We start from the raw sequence: 12,277 nt of genomic DNA on the forward strand, positions 1-12,277 counted from the left end.
GCATACTAATTGTGAGTGTATTGTGTGTCATTTGCTAACTAAATAATACTAGACAAGGAAGACATATTAAATGGAGTATTTGCTAACTAAGTAATACTAATTGTGAGTGTATTGTGTGTTATACTAATTAGTAAAGCCATATTATGTACTAGTAGTGTTTTGTTATTGGGAGTGTATTGTGATTAATTGTCATTTGCTAACTAAGTAATACTAGACAAGGAAGACAAATTCTGGATTGTGTGTCAACTTACAAAAGGGCCGCGTTTTAATACCGATTAATTGGTTGTGCAGCCTAGCTGTTTTATCGCCGCTTGTTTACAATAGCAGAGACATTAATTCACGTACATGAAATAATAAATTTACATATAATTACACAACTTTCGCGGTGCTTTGCCCTATATATATCTATGCACGGAAACAAGCACAGTCCGCAGTGTGTGTGTTTATCGATGAAACCTCATTACGAAGGTGTATTTGGTCTGGACATCAGGCGAGATGGAGGATGTTCCCATGACAAGGTTTGTGATGTGATGCTGTTCGATGAGCTTGACGATGCCATTTGCAGTACTGTTCTTGGTCACCAGCGTTTCGGCTTGCATCTGTAAAGAATAAAGTTTTTTTCTTCTTCTGAATCGACAAGAAGTGAATAAAATAGATGCATCATGATTTTCAGAATGGAATTGGCCGGTTTTTAGCTGAGCAGACCTTGAGAGAATCTCTGCAGAAGTCGATGTAGTGGTTCAAAAGTGTGTTCATCTCCTCCTCCTCACCCTTCCGGTATGCCTTGAGCTCCTTCTCCTGGAGCTGGCTTGCATCGACCGTGCGAAATCCTGCGACACAAGAATTTGATCAGCATACATAGATAGATGATTATATAGACAGAAAAATAGATAGATAGATTGATAAATATATAGATAGACAAACAAACAGATAGATAGATACAGATGGATATATTGTAGTACTAATTAAGCAAATGACTGAAGACAGAAGCAACAACAATATAAGTACGTAGTGTGGAGAAGGCACTGAAAAAAATAGCGCGCTATAGCGTCGCTAATAGCACGCTATAGCGTATTGAGAATTGCCTCGCTAAATATATCGGTGTACAATGTCTCGCTAATAGCACGCTATAGCACGCTAATAGCATATTTTGAGGTTGCCGCTATTTTGCTGTGCACGCTATTTTTTTCATTGAGAGAAGGAAATCATTTTATTGTGTATCTTCATTACTTTGTGCAGAGAGTTTGGAGCTTAATTTTACCGGTCATGAATCTGTGGGCGGGCTGGTGGACGTGCAGCAAGACAAGCTTGTCATCGCAGGCGAGGAGGTTCCGAGCTGCCCAGAGGAGGTTGGACCTGCCATCCTCTTCGTCCTTCCCGACGGCCACATACAGCTTCCCTCCTCCTCCTCCTCCGTCACTGCCTCCGCCGCCATCCACCTCGCCCTTCACTAGGGCCACATACAGCCCCTCTCCTCTGCCGTCACCCTCCAAGATGGTGGTGGCCTCCTTGTCTCTGGCACCGGCATCGAGGCTAGCCCTCCCGGTAGCCGGGCGCCGGGAGTGTCTGATCTTGGCCAAGTGGGATTCTTTCCTTTGCTTGGCCTCGGAAGCACCGTAGCTGTACATGTTGCACCCGACCGATTTGTGGTTGCAGGATGCTCCTCTGGCACACCATTTGGCCACGGATTACCCCAGGTAATAAAGCCGCTGCTCCATCGCAAAAAGGAAAGGAAAAAGAAAGTAGCCGTTGGCTTCTCAAGTTTGTTTCTAGGGAAACCGGCAGGACTCTGCTTCTTGATTAGAATGGAGTCTGCTCAGAATGGCTTTTTGTAATTTGCCTAAACCAGGTGTGCCGTTGGATTGGTTGCAGAAAACAATCCCAACAAACCCTCCATGCATATGCATGCATAAACTGTTGGGTACCTTGGCCGTTTGAGCTATTTCGGTGAGCTTCGCGTGTGTTTTCTCTACACAATTAATACCAATGGCCCACCTGGCAGGCAGGTTATTCATGCAACGCGTATCCACTACCAGGGCCAAAACGCGTATCCCTATTTTGCTCCATATAATACAAATGTATCACAAAAGTTATACCATCATAAAATATAACATATGAAGTTAATTTCTAATGGTGTATTCTTTTTGAGATGTAAGTTGTGCTGCAATTTATGTTGCTGCTAAATCTCTTCTCCGGCGATTTTAATCAGTGCCAGGAACACAACTCCACCCCAGATGCAATTCAATCGTGCCGCCACCGGAAACGAATCACCTTGGCAGCACGTACATACGATCTCTAGCTTCTAAGCAAGCCCGAACTAGCAGCTACAGCTTTCCAAGCAAAGTTGATCAAACTGCCTCTCCGCCGTATCCTTAAAAAAACTTCCGTTTAGAGGGTCGTGGAAAAAACAGCCCTCCATCAGCTTCCATATATCCAGTTCTTTTTACGGAACTCCGTACATTTTTTGAAACTTTCTCCATGTTTACAGGAAGATGATCCTTTCCGTATAATTTGGCGGACTGGAGATCTGCCTGAAATTTCACAGAAGAAGACCCTCGCAAAACTAGTCGCCATGCCAGGACACCTCCGCACCGCCGAGCCTCCGCTACCACGTTGTCGGGCCGCCCCGCCCCGCCTCACAGCACACACGCTCGTACCCACACGCATACCCGCGCATACGCACACATAGGGATGCAGAGCGGCGCCCGATCCGCCCCGCTTCCAAGTCAAAATATCTCAGGCTGGTTATAATTCTTCCGGCCAGATTCAGCTTAGTTTGAACTAATATCATATTTATGCGGGCTTATGCGGGAGGCCCGCCTGCATCCCTACGCACACACACTTGCACAGGCGCTTGCGTCCTGTCCCTTGCCGAGCTCACCAAGCGCCTGCTTGCCAAGTTGCCATGGCTATAGCCGCCTTGGGCAAGCTCGCCCAGTCCTCCGTCGCTTGCACGTCGTGCACCCCGGTGCGCCCTGCTGTTTGCGCACGCGCAGCCACAACCCACCGGTTGGGCTCGCTCCAGCGACGTCGGATGCCTCGGTCGTGCTCAACCATGGGCGCCTGCTGTTCATGCCTGAACTGATCAAAAGGTCTTGCGTATCTTTTGGCATTGCTTCGCGGACAAGAGGAACATCGTTCCTAGTGAAAAGAAAGCAGAGTGGGAGGGAAACAGCGTTCCTAGTGAAAATCTATCCTAAATTCTATTGTTTTCTTTTCTGATGTTGCGAGCTGCTGCTCTCATCGCCATGACCCACTGCTGCTCCACCTCCTACACTCCTACTTGCCTTGTCGTGCCACCAATGAACAGATCCTATCTTTACTTAGAACTCATCAGAAAACCATTTTTGTTGTGGTCATTGTTAACCTACAAGTTTATATACGCTATGTGTCGTGGTTATTTCACTGAAAATACATTTTGGATTGACTGTGTATGGAGGAGCCTAGTGACTATCGAAAGATGTAGGTGGGAGTACGCATCAGGAATTATAGGTTCAAGCCGTCGGCTCTGGAGGTAAAATTTTAATCTTGTGTGGTGTTCTTTCTCTTGCACGTAAGGCTTACAATGATGTTCAACGCTAAGCCTGTGCACCTCTTCCCATCTTATATAGAGTGCGTCAGGAGGGTTCGATGATGGGCTGGTATTAATGCGGGTAATAGTGGCCCATGAACGTCCGACTGTTTTCGGCGTAACAAAGAAATAGCAGTTGTAGTTAACAAGCAATATAGTCGTTGGGTAACACCCGCGTTTAATGCGTGGTGAAAATCGTCGACTGGTCGTTTGTCGTTTGGCGACGCCTCTGAATGGCCTTGGATGCGCTCTGTATTACAAACGATGTCTGGCACAACGCAAGCCAGCTTGCGGGAGGCCAGTAAGCTGGTTTTGGTTTTTTTACTGAATAGTTTAGATTGCTTACCACATGTGTCAGATGGCTAGGAGCAAGAAAACTACAAGCCAAGATGAGATCGCCGCATGTGGCTGCATCAATGCTTGGTCTGTGCGGCGTTGGAGACACCTCATCGCCATGTCAAGCTCGTCTACTAGGATTGGAATTGACTGGGCATGCAACGTTCGGTAGCCATGTGGATCCACTTGCTCTGAAAACAGATATTCCACCAATGTCTATAATTTCGAACAGGTATGATAAATACCTCGGATTTTCTTGGTTAATCAACCGCAACCAATTGTTTTGTTGATGACATGCTAGTTGTCATGCTTTCATCAGGTAAAATTTCAGCCTGAATATCGTCAAGATAGCAGTATAATTCCCCCAAGAGCAACTTACTTATTTCAGCCTTGATTTTTTTGGGTCCTAACTCTCTCCTAGTAGAACCCGGTCTATATTATTGGTTTTTCATGTAGGTAATGGAACCTACCTGAAATTCACAAACCATCCGTACACACCTCAAATTATTTTGAACACAGACCTAATGTTAACCTGACAAGCATACAAGTTGGATTTATGTCTTGGTCTAGAAGAATCAATAATTGCTCTGCATCTTCAACCCATATATTGAGCTAGGTGTTCTCCCTAAGCCGGCATACATATGTTTGATACAAATATAGCTATTGGATACACTTTTAAGTGTCTATTGGTAACAGTCACATAAAACCTATAATTATTGTTATTGGTTGCTTACTTAAGGGCCATGGGTTCTAGTTTTGAACCGGGCCACCGAAATCTCAAGACCGGCCCTGGTCATCGTGGGCCTCCCCGGTGGGCATTCTCTTGTCACTATGCTCCTTAGTCTGCTTTGGAAGTTGAAGCGAGCGAACATGGGAGGTTGATGACTTTGCCCACGCAGTTCCCACCAACCTGGTAGTACCTATTATCTCTTATAAAATGGCAGCATACGGAGCCAGTATCTACGACAAGGATCCAACATTCATAGCTAATTTCTGATGTAACCAACCCCATCATTATAAGCCGCCTATGCTCAACCATCCAACTTGTAGTTTATCCGATTGCTGATCCATTTTGTTTTTTTAGAGACCGTGCCGATCTGCCGTAACCCCTAGCTTCGCAGAAGCCAACGATAGGGGTGTCTTAATGGGTGTACACATTACTTTTTAATTCAACTTGAATACCCACCATGGCAGTTCATTCCAATTCCCAATCACATATAACTCAAAGTATGTGCATAATTCATCATTTGTGGTCCTAAACAATCAGAAAATGGTAGCTTCTAATTAAGAAGGCACAGTAAAAAGTTGTCTGTACACACTTAATATAAGAGATTTGTTTCACATCATAACTCATGGCATCATATCAATAAAATGGAAGGTTAAAATGTCATGGTTGTTGTCGCTTTTGCCATTCTTGAATTGCAAAACGAAGGGCATTGTTTGGTATCAACTCATGGTGTGCGAAGTTGACGTAGGCCATGGGGGAAATTTTGTTCCCCATTTGAAACCAGTCCTTTATGGCATCGCCTTCATATGTGAATCCATCGGCAGCAATGTGTGGATCCCTCATGATCTCCTGAAAATATTATGTAAGAATGCAAGGTTATATCAAACTAATTTGGAGACTGAATTGTAAAGTTTGCAAGTGCTTAATTGGGCGAGAGAAAAGTGAGGCTGCTCCCGGGTGTAGGTGCACCCAGGTGAATAGTAAATTTGAAAAAATAATAAGAAAACAATAACAAAAAGAATCTGAAATTTCAGGAAATCAAACATTTTGCTGCTCAAAAGTGCATAAAATGAGGAGCCCTCACCAAAAATCAAAACAGAATTACTGCTCAAAAGTGCATAAAACTTTCTACACTGATTTTTTTTTGGGTGAAGGTCCTTCCAATATTTTTTGTGGCGTGAAACTTTGCAAGACCATCAAATGTTTGATCATTTTTCATGGCCTGAAATTTCAGATTTTTTAAATTTTGTTTGTATTTTTTATTTGGAATTTAATGTTCATGGGGGTGTAGGTGCACCCTGGAGTAAAAACCACTCTGGGTGGGAAAAATACGTAACTGTTGGTGCGACTGGCATCGCATGATTCTGGTGTTTCATTTCTTTGTTTAGATAACGGACCTGTGTCATCGGACAGATGAAAAACGCTGGTGGCCCACATTTTTGGTCTTGACAGTTCATTATAGCTTGCAAGACACCCCACACCTCCTTTGCAAGATTGGGCCGCTCCTTTCGTTCTAACCGGCAACAGCGCAGTGCTAGTCTTGCCAACTCTTCAGCACACTCAGGTGGCCATTCCCCAGCTGAAGTATCAATTAGATCTCGCAACGTGCCTTCTCTAATGGCTGCCTCAACAACATGCGGCAGGCCTAGGGGTCTCTTATTAGTTAGCAATCGCATTAACACTACTCCATAAGAGTAGACGTCATACTGTGCTGTGAGCTCCCCTGAGGCAATGTATGCCGGGTCCATGTATCCCATTTTGCCCTTGATTTGGTTTGTTCGGTGATACGGGGTGATAGTGGTGTTTGTTACATTCAAGTGATGAGAGATCCCAAAATCTGCCAGTTTGCAAACAAAGCTTGCGTCGAGAAGGACATTGTCAGGCTTGAGATCACCATGTGCAATGCCTTTTGGTTTGTTGGAGTGGAGGAAGATATGTCCTGTGCAGATGTCGGCAGCGATTTTGATGCGCGTTCTCCATGAGAGTGGCTCTCTTTGGTCCGTGCACTGCAAACAATCCTCTAGGCTTCCGTTTGACAAGAATTCAAAGATCAACGCTTTGGCCTCCTTGCACACTCTTATCAGGGTCACAAGGTTTGGATGCCTCATCCTACGGAGTGTTTCTACCTGTAATATATTGGAAAGTCACGTATTTAGATGCACCATTTAACTTGTTTTCATCTGACAACACATCTTACTCTTAATGATGAAAAATACCTCGTCATTAAACTCTTTATCTCCTGTTGCGTCTTCACGGTTGAATTTCTTTATGGCTACGGTAGTATGTCGTAGAAATCCCTTGTAGACGGTTGCACACCCACCGACCCCAATATTTTTGGAGTCATCAAAGTTGTCCGCCGCTTCATTTATCTCTGTGTAGGTGAACTCTGTTAAGGCAACATCACTAGTAGGGCTAAATACACGGTTCTCCAGTTCTGCTCTTTGCTCATTTGCCTTTTGCAGCTCTTTGCATATATAGAGGTGTTCTTTTCTGAGTCCAGTGTTTTCTCTAGTCAGTCTATCCTCTAGCTCTTTTTTTTCTTTGCGGAGTGCGTTCTCCCGTGCTTTGAACTGCAACAATAAGTTCGCTTATGCACCAGGGCAACATAAATGCTATGTGTTTAGAGAAGAGAGTTGGGAAAATACGGTAGATTAGGCATCAACAATGGATATAGCTAAAGCCATGTGAAAGTTTCAAATAACATACCATCATAGAAGCTTCAAACAGATTCCTCACGGCTTTCTGCCGGCCCTCGGATGCTTCTTTTTTCGAGCACTCCAGTTCATTGTGGACTCGGTGTAGTTGCTCAAACACATCAAGCTGCACACCAGTTTCTACCTATAAAACATTATGTTCTCTTTGAATTCTAGGTATAAAACATTAGGTATTAAAACTAAGAGGAAAACAACATGCCTTGGTTGGTCGACCAAAATTTAGATGTTAGAGCAATATCAGTAAGTTTTCACAAAGTGGAATTTTCCACAGTGCTAGTGGCAAACATTAGATGCGCTACTGGTTGAAGGTGACTACAAAGATGGACACATTTTGTTGTCAGACATTTTTCTCTACACTTGTACATCTTGAATCGCAGTTCTAACATTAAATGCAACATACATGTCATTTGCCTTTCTCTTTCGGTTACTGTCAGTGGAATACATGAATGAAAACTGCCAATAACATTACAAACCTATGGTGCATATTCATATTTAAAAACATAGTACTTGATTTCCTAACAGTTTTTTGTTTTAGATAATGGAAGAATAGTTCTCCTATAGTGTCTGTAACCATATGTAGGGTACACAGTCATAAAATTATTGTACCCTCTGCACACATCCATAAGATTATTATGATTCAGTAGAGAACTCTCTGCTCAGTCCAATTAATGTGGCTTACCATAGAGTGTTGATGTTCTTTAGAGCTTGCAATCGAAACATGTACTGGTGAACTATTCATAGTATTTAAATCCTGCAAAGCCAATGAGGATCCTCCAGTGCTTTGCTGGCTGGAATTTAGGGAGAAACCTGTTAGTCTCATATCAATCGACCGCTGCATTGCACCTGATATGTTTTCTGCATTGACTGTTGTCGATCCTAACAAGGGATATGTATAGCTAACTGGCTGCTTGGACCGTCGTTGATGGGCTTGTTGATCTGTGGAGCCTAAGAACCCTGGATACCCTGGTGATAGTGATTGGCATCTTTTAGGGAAATCGGGTCGCCAAGTAGTGCCGGTGCAGTTGCTTCGGGGTGACTCTACTTTTGTAGAAAGCTGAGTGGCCTCCCTAAAAAATGATGAACCATGGCACATAAGCATTATTTTGTCAGCTATAAACTTAGGGTAGTCGCTCAAGCTGAAATTTGCAAATGTTATGTAGTACTCCCTCCGTCCCGAAAAACATGTCGCGGGCGTAGTTCACTGGTAATTTTACAAAAAAAACCTCGTGGTTAGAAAAGCGTTTCGAACAAGTCCCTCCGCCCTGTCTTCTTCCTCCGTCGGTCGCCTGCGCGTCGCGAGGGACCGGCGCCGCCCAGCTGCGTGATTCGCCAGGGGCCGGCGAGCCCAGCTGAGCTCCTCCGCCGTAGCCAAGTACCTGCTCTCACCTTCGCGAATTACCTGCTCTCTTCGTCGTCGCCAATTACCTCCTCTGCCGCCGCAGCCCAGACCTGCGCCGGCGGTCCCCTCCCGCTGCCTGTGGGCTTCGCCAGAATCTCCTGCCGCGCGCGTCCCTCCTGGAACCCCCGTGCATCCTCCTCAAGCTCGCGTGCATCCTCCATCGTTCTCCAGCGCATCCTGCTGGAGCTCCCACGCGTGCGCCGCCGCGATCCCCTGTCGGCGTCGCCGGAGCCTGCCTCCACGATCCAGTGGACCGGGAGCTCGCGCGTGTGATCCTAGATCTCCCGCGCGTCTTCCTCAATCTCCCGCGCAAGCTCGTGCTGCTCCTTCTCCCCTGCCCGCGCGACCGTGCGGATGCTTGTCCCTTGCCGCCGGTGGAGCTCCTTTGCCTGTACAACTGCTGCTCATCTACCCGTACTGCTGCTGCTCGTCTACCCGTACTGCTGCTGCTCGTCTGCCCGTGCTGCCGCCAGAGCTACATTCATCAGGAAGAAGGTACTGTAAGGATTTGCTCCATGAGTTAACTGAAAAAATCAGTAGATATTCAGTAAGTCAATGTTAACTGAAGAACTTTGTCTTCTTTTCTTCATGAGTTTCCCTAGCCATCAATCTTTCTGCTCTCTATAGAATGGTGAACACCTCCCCTTTTCGTAGCATTTAAAAAGAAATTGATCACCTAGTCTAGTCTGTGATGTGAAAAATGGAGGGGCATCAACCTACACCTGTCTGACGATGCATGTTTTGGGGTTCACATATCATACAAATTCAGAGATAAAAACAAATCCTGCTCAAATCAATATCACCTGCCCAATATTTAGTCAATATTCAGTCAACCTACACCTGTCTGACGATGCATGTTTTGTGATGATTCTCACCTAAATAAAGGAAGAGGAAAACGTGGGACTGCATATAATATACGGCGCCATGGCAACGAGTTCAATCCGCCTTCCGTCCGTCCGGTCGAGGTCTCGGAGCCGGCGGCGAATTCAACACCAGTTTTTTTTGCTGTGAACCTTGCACAAGGAAACAACCAGTCAATCTCTACTACTTGTACTCAGCTGATAAGTAAATAACCAACTTTTATTACAATTGGAAACAGATCAGATCAGAGTGTGGTACTACTTCACTGCTGAAACTGTAGGTGTATCTATCTTCAGAAATGTGGGGTGTCTTTCAGATGAAAAAAGAGGCTCCATCCATCCAGTGGAACAAGATTGTTTTACAGCATCAGGAGGAAGAGTTGAGCCCATCACAGACCACACACTCCAAATTAATTAATCTACTCCAGTTTGCACTGAGAGCAATAATCTGAGAGGCAACTTGTCGAGCAACCACAACAATCAAAATAAAGAATAAACCAACATCTTCTCCCGGTAGAAATAAGGCAACATCTAATCTAAATTCAGTAAAATGAAGACTGAGTTTGGGTGGATTAGAGTAAACCAATATTTCCAGGTAAAAAATCCCCTGTTCAACAAGTACAGCCTATGTGCATGCATGCATGCCATGTCTTCTCTAGTTAGCACACAGAATGAAATATACCCAAGGACCATGGTAGCTAGGCTTTTAAATCAAAACAGGCTATCGCTACCTGGAAGGATGATTGCAATAGTCTAGGATAACTGCATAGTCTTCTTGGAGTACCAGGGGCCAAGAGTAATTACCAGGGGTCAAGAGAAACAAATAGCAACCATGGGAACAAATCTACTGAATTCTTGTAAAAATGTCTACTAAATTTGCTTGTTTGTGTGGAGTAATTTACAAGCAGGTCTAGAAAAATGCACTTGTTTGTGTGGAGTAATTTACAAGCAGGTCAAGAAATACGCCTTTCTCTAACATCACATTGCTAGCATAGATTGAAGTTCAGTCAATCTAAGGATAGCAATTAACTGTAAGTCAATCTCAGGATAGCATTCGCCTGCAAATATGTGTACACATACTCCTGCTTGAACAACAACAGCACCACAGTGGCCTGTTTCAAAATTTCACTAATGGATAGAATTTTTTTTACTGCAAAAGAAGCACAAGCTTACCGGATCTCAATAGGAAGGTATCTGCTCAGGGAGCAACATGAGGTCAACATCTTCCCCTTTGCTAGCATATTGCTCACCATATCTCTTAGTGTCTAGTTGACCATCTTCATAATCAGGAGCACCAGTAAGAAAAGCAATTACCCTGCTGTTTTTATTTAAGAATAGACAGTTGATAGTTAGACATAAAAACAACAAGTACAAAAGCCTTTGCAAAATACACTATCCTTACAAACATAATTCCCTTCCTGACAAGAAGCATTTAAAAATTGTAGAAAGAGACGTGTTAACTTACCCTAAGCAAAAGTATAACCATACTCTAAACTCAAGCACTGTCAAAATTAGAGAAGACATGGCTGTTCCAAAACCACGCCCACCAAGAAAAACTGTATCTGCTTCCTGCCCAGAAGCAGTTTGTAGAGTACTGTGAAAATTCAGAATGGTGACTGATTTTTTCAGTGAAGTTCATACGGGAAGGTAATAAATCAGTTTTGATTCTATTAACAGAGTACATTGAACTCTGTCAACACAATTAGACATGAATAAGAACTCTGTCTAGACATCCAGTTTTGTCATAAATAAGAACTCTGCCTAGACATGAATAAGAACTCTGTCTAGCATGGCCAGTGACATGTTGATGGCACTTTCGTTGTCAACTGAATTTTGACGGTAGTAAAAATGAAAAATTCAGACTTTACCCAATGCAGACTTGCAGAGCACTTGTGCACGAGTCCGATGAGCATGAGGAGGAGCCGTCGTCGTCGATGGGCTAGACCTGCAGAGCCACAATATAATCCATGATTCAGTACTGCGCAACAATGAGCAAATCTTATTGAACTTTGAGACAGTACTAATTTCAGAGTCAGGGTTCATGGGTGAATTTTGAGACAGTACAAATCTTACTAAAATGTTGGATTTGGGTCGCCTATGTGTACAACTCCATCAGTAAAAATCATCAGGACAAAGAAAGAAGGAAGATAACAGAATAGAGCATGCCACGGGAGGGGAGGGGAGGGGAGGGAGGAGGGCGGACCGGAAGAGGGAAGAGCGGCTGGTGCTGCCGGACTTGTGGACGAGCCCGTTGGAGCGGGAGCTGCTGGGCGACAAGGGCAAGCTCCTCCTCGGCCACAATCCGGTCCCCAAGAAGAGGATGGAGGGAGCGTGCTGCGGCGTAGCTCCGGCCGGCGGCTTTGGGTTGGGCGGGAGCATCTGCTCCAGGGAGGGAGTCGCGGCTGAGCGAGAGGGGATGGTACGGGGAGGCAGGCGGCGTCGCGGAGAGCAGATCGACAACGGGAAGGGACAGCTCCAGCTCGCCAAGCTCGGGGAAGGCCGCCGCCATCGGAGAGCAGATCGAGAACAAAAATTGAGCCTTCTCCTTCCCATGGTTCACCATGGGGAACGAACAAGGGAACAAGGAGAGGGAAGCAACGCGGTGGAGGTGTGGGCCGAGGCAGCTCCGGCGGCGCGCAGGGGAGCCGAGCATGGGAGCTCCAGCGCGGG

General features: G+C 45.0%; 1 protein-coding gene, 1 long non-coding RNA gene and 1 pseudogene across 2 annotated transcripts in view; all 3 read right to left on the reverse strand.

The window, feature by feature from the left end:
• The window catches only part of LOC119294378, a 5,614-nt pseudogene extending 3,956 nt beyond the window's left edge, over nt 1–1,658 (reverse strand).
• Nucleotides 1,659–5,294: 3,636 nt separating this feature from the next.
• LOC119294379 (U-box domain-containing protein 70-like) overlaps nt 5,295–12,277 on the reverse strand; it is a 10,053-nt gene continuing 3,070 nt past the window's right edge. Inside the window, exons 3-7 of the mRNA XM_037572571.1 lie at nt 8,028–8,415; nt 7,341–7,472; nt 6,851–7,204; nt 6,032–6,760; nt 5,295–5,483 (exon numbers count right to left, since the gene is read on the reverse strand). Coding sequence (XP_037428468.1) covers nt 5,295–5,483; nt 6,032–6,760; nt 6,851–7,204; nt 7,341–7,472; nt 8,028–8,415 — 1,792 coding nt within the window. The remainder of the gene's footprint in view (nt 5,484–6,031; nt 6,761–6,850; nt 7,205–7,340; nt 7,473–8,027; nt 8,416–12,277) is intronic.
• LOC119293134 lies at nt 10,800–11,921 on the reverse strand. The gene is made up of 4 exons (XR_005142960.1): nt 11,811–11,921; nt 11,476–11,552; nt 11,073–11,176; nt 10,800–10,925 (listed from the first exon to the last, which is right to left on the reverse strand). It is a non-coding gene; the product is annotated as an uncharacterized LOC119293134 (long non-coding RNA).

This window comes from Triticum dicoccoides, chromosome 4B (assembly GCF_002162155.2).
Source record: "Triticum dicoccoides isolate Atlit2015 ecotype Zavitan chromosome 4B, WEW_v2.0, whole genome shotgun sequence".
Lineage (NCBI taxonomy): Eukaryota > Viridiplantae > Streptophyta > Magnoliopsida > Poales > Poaceae > Triticum > Triticum dicoccoides.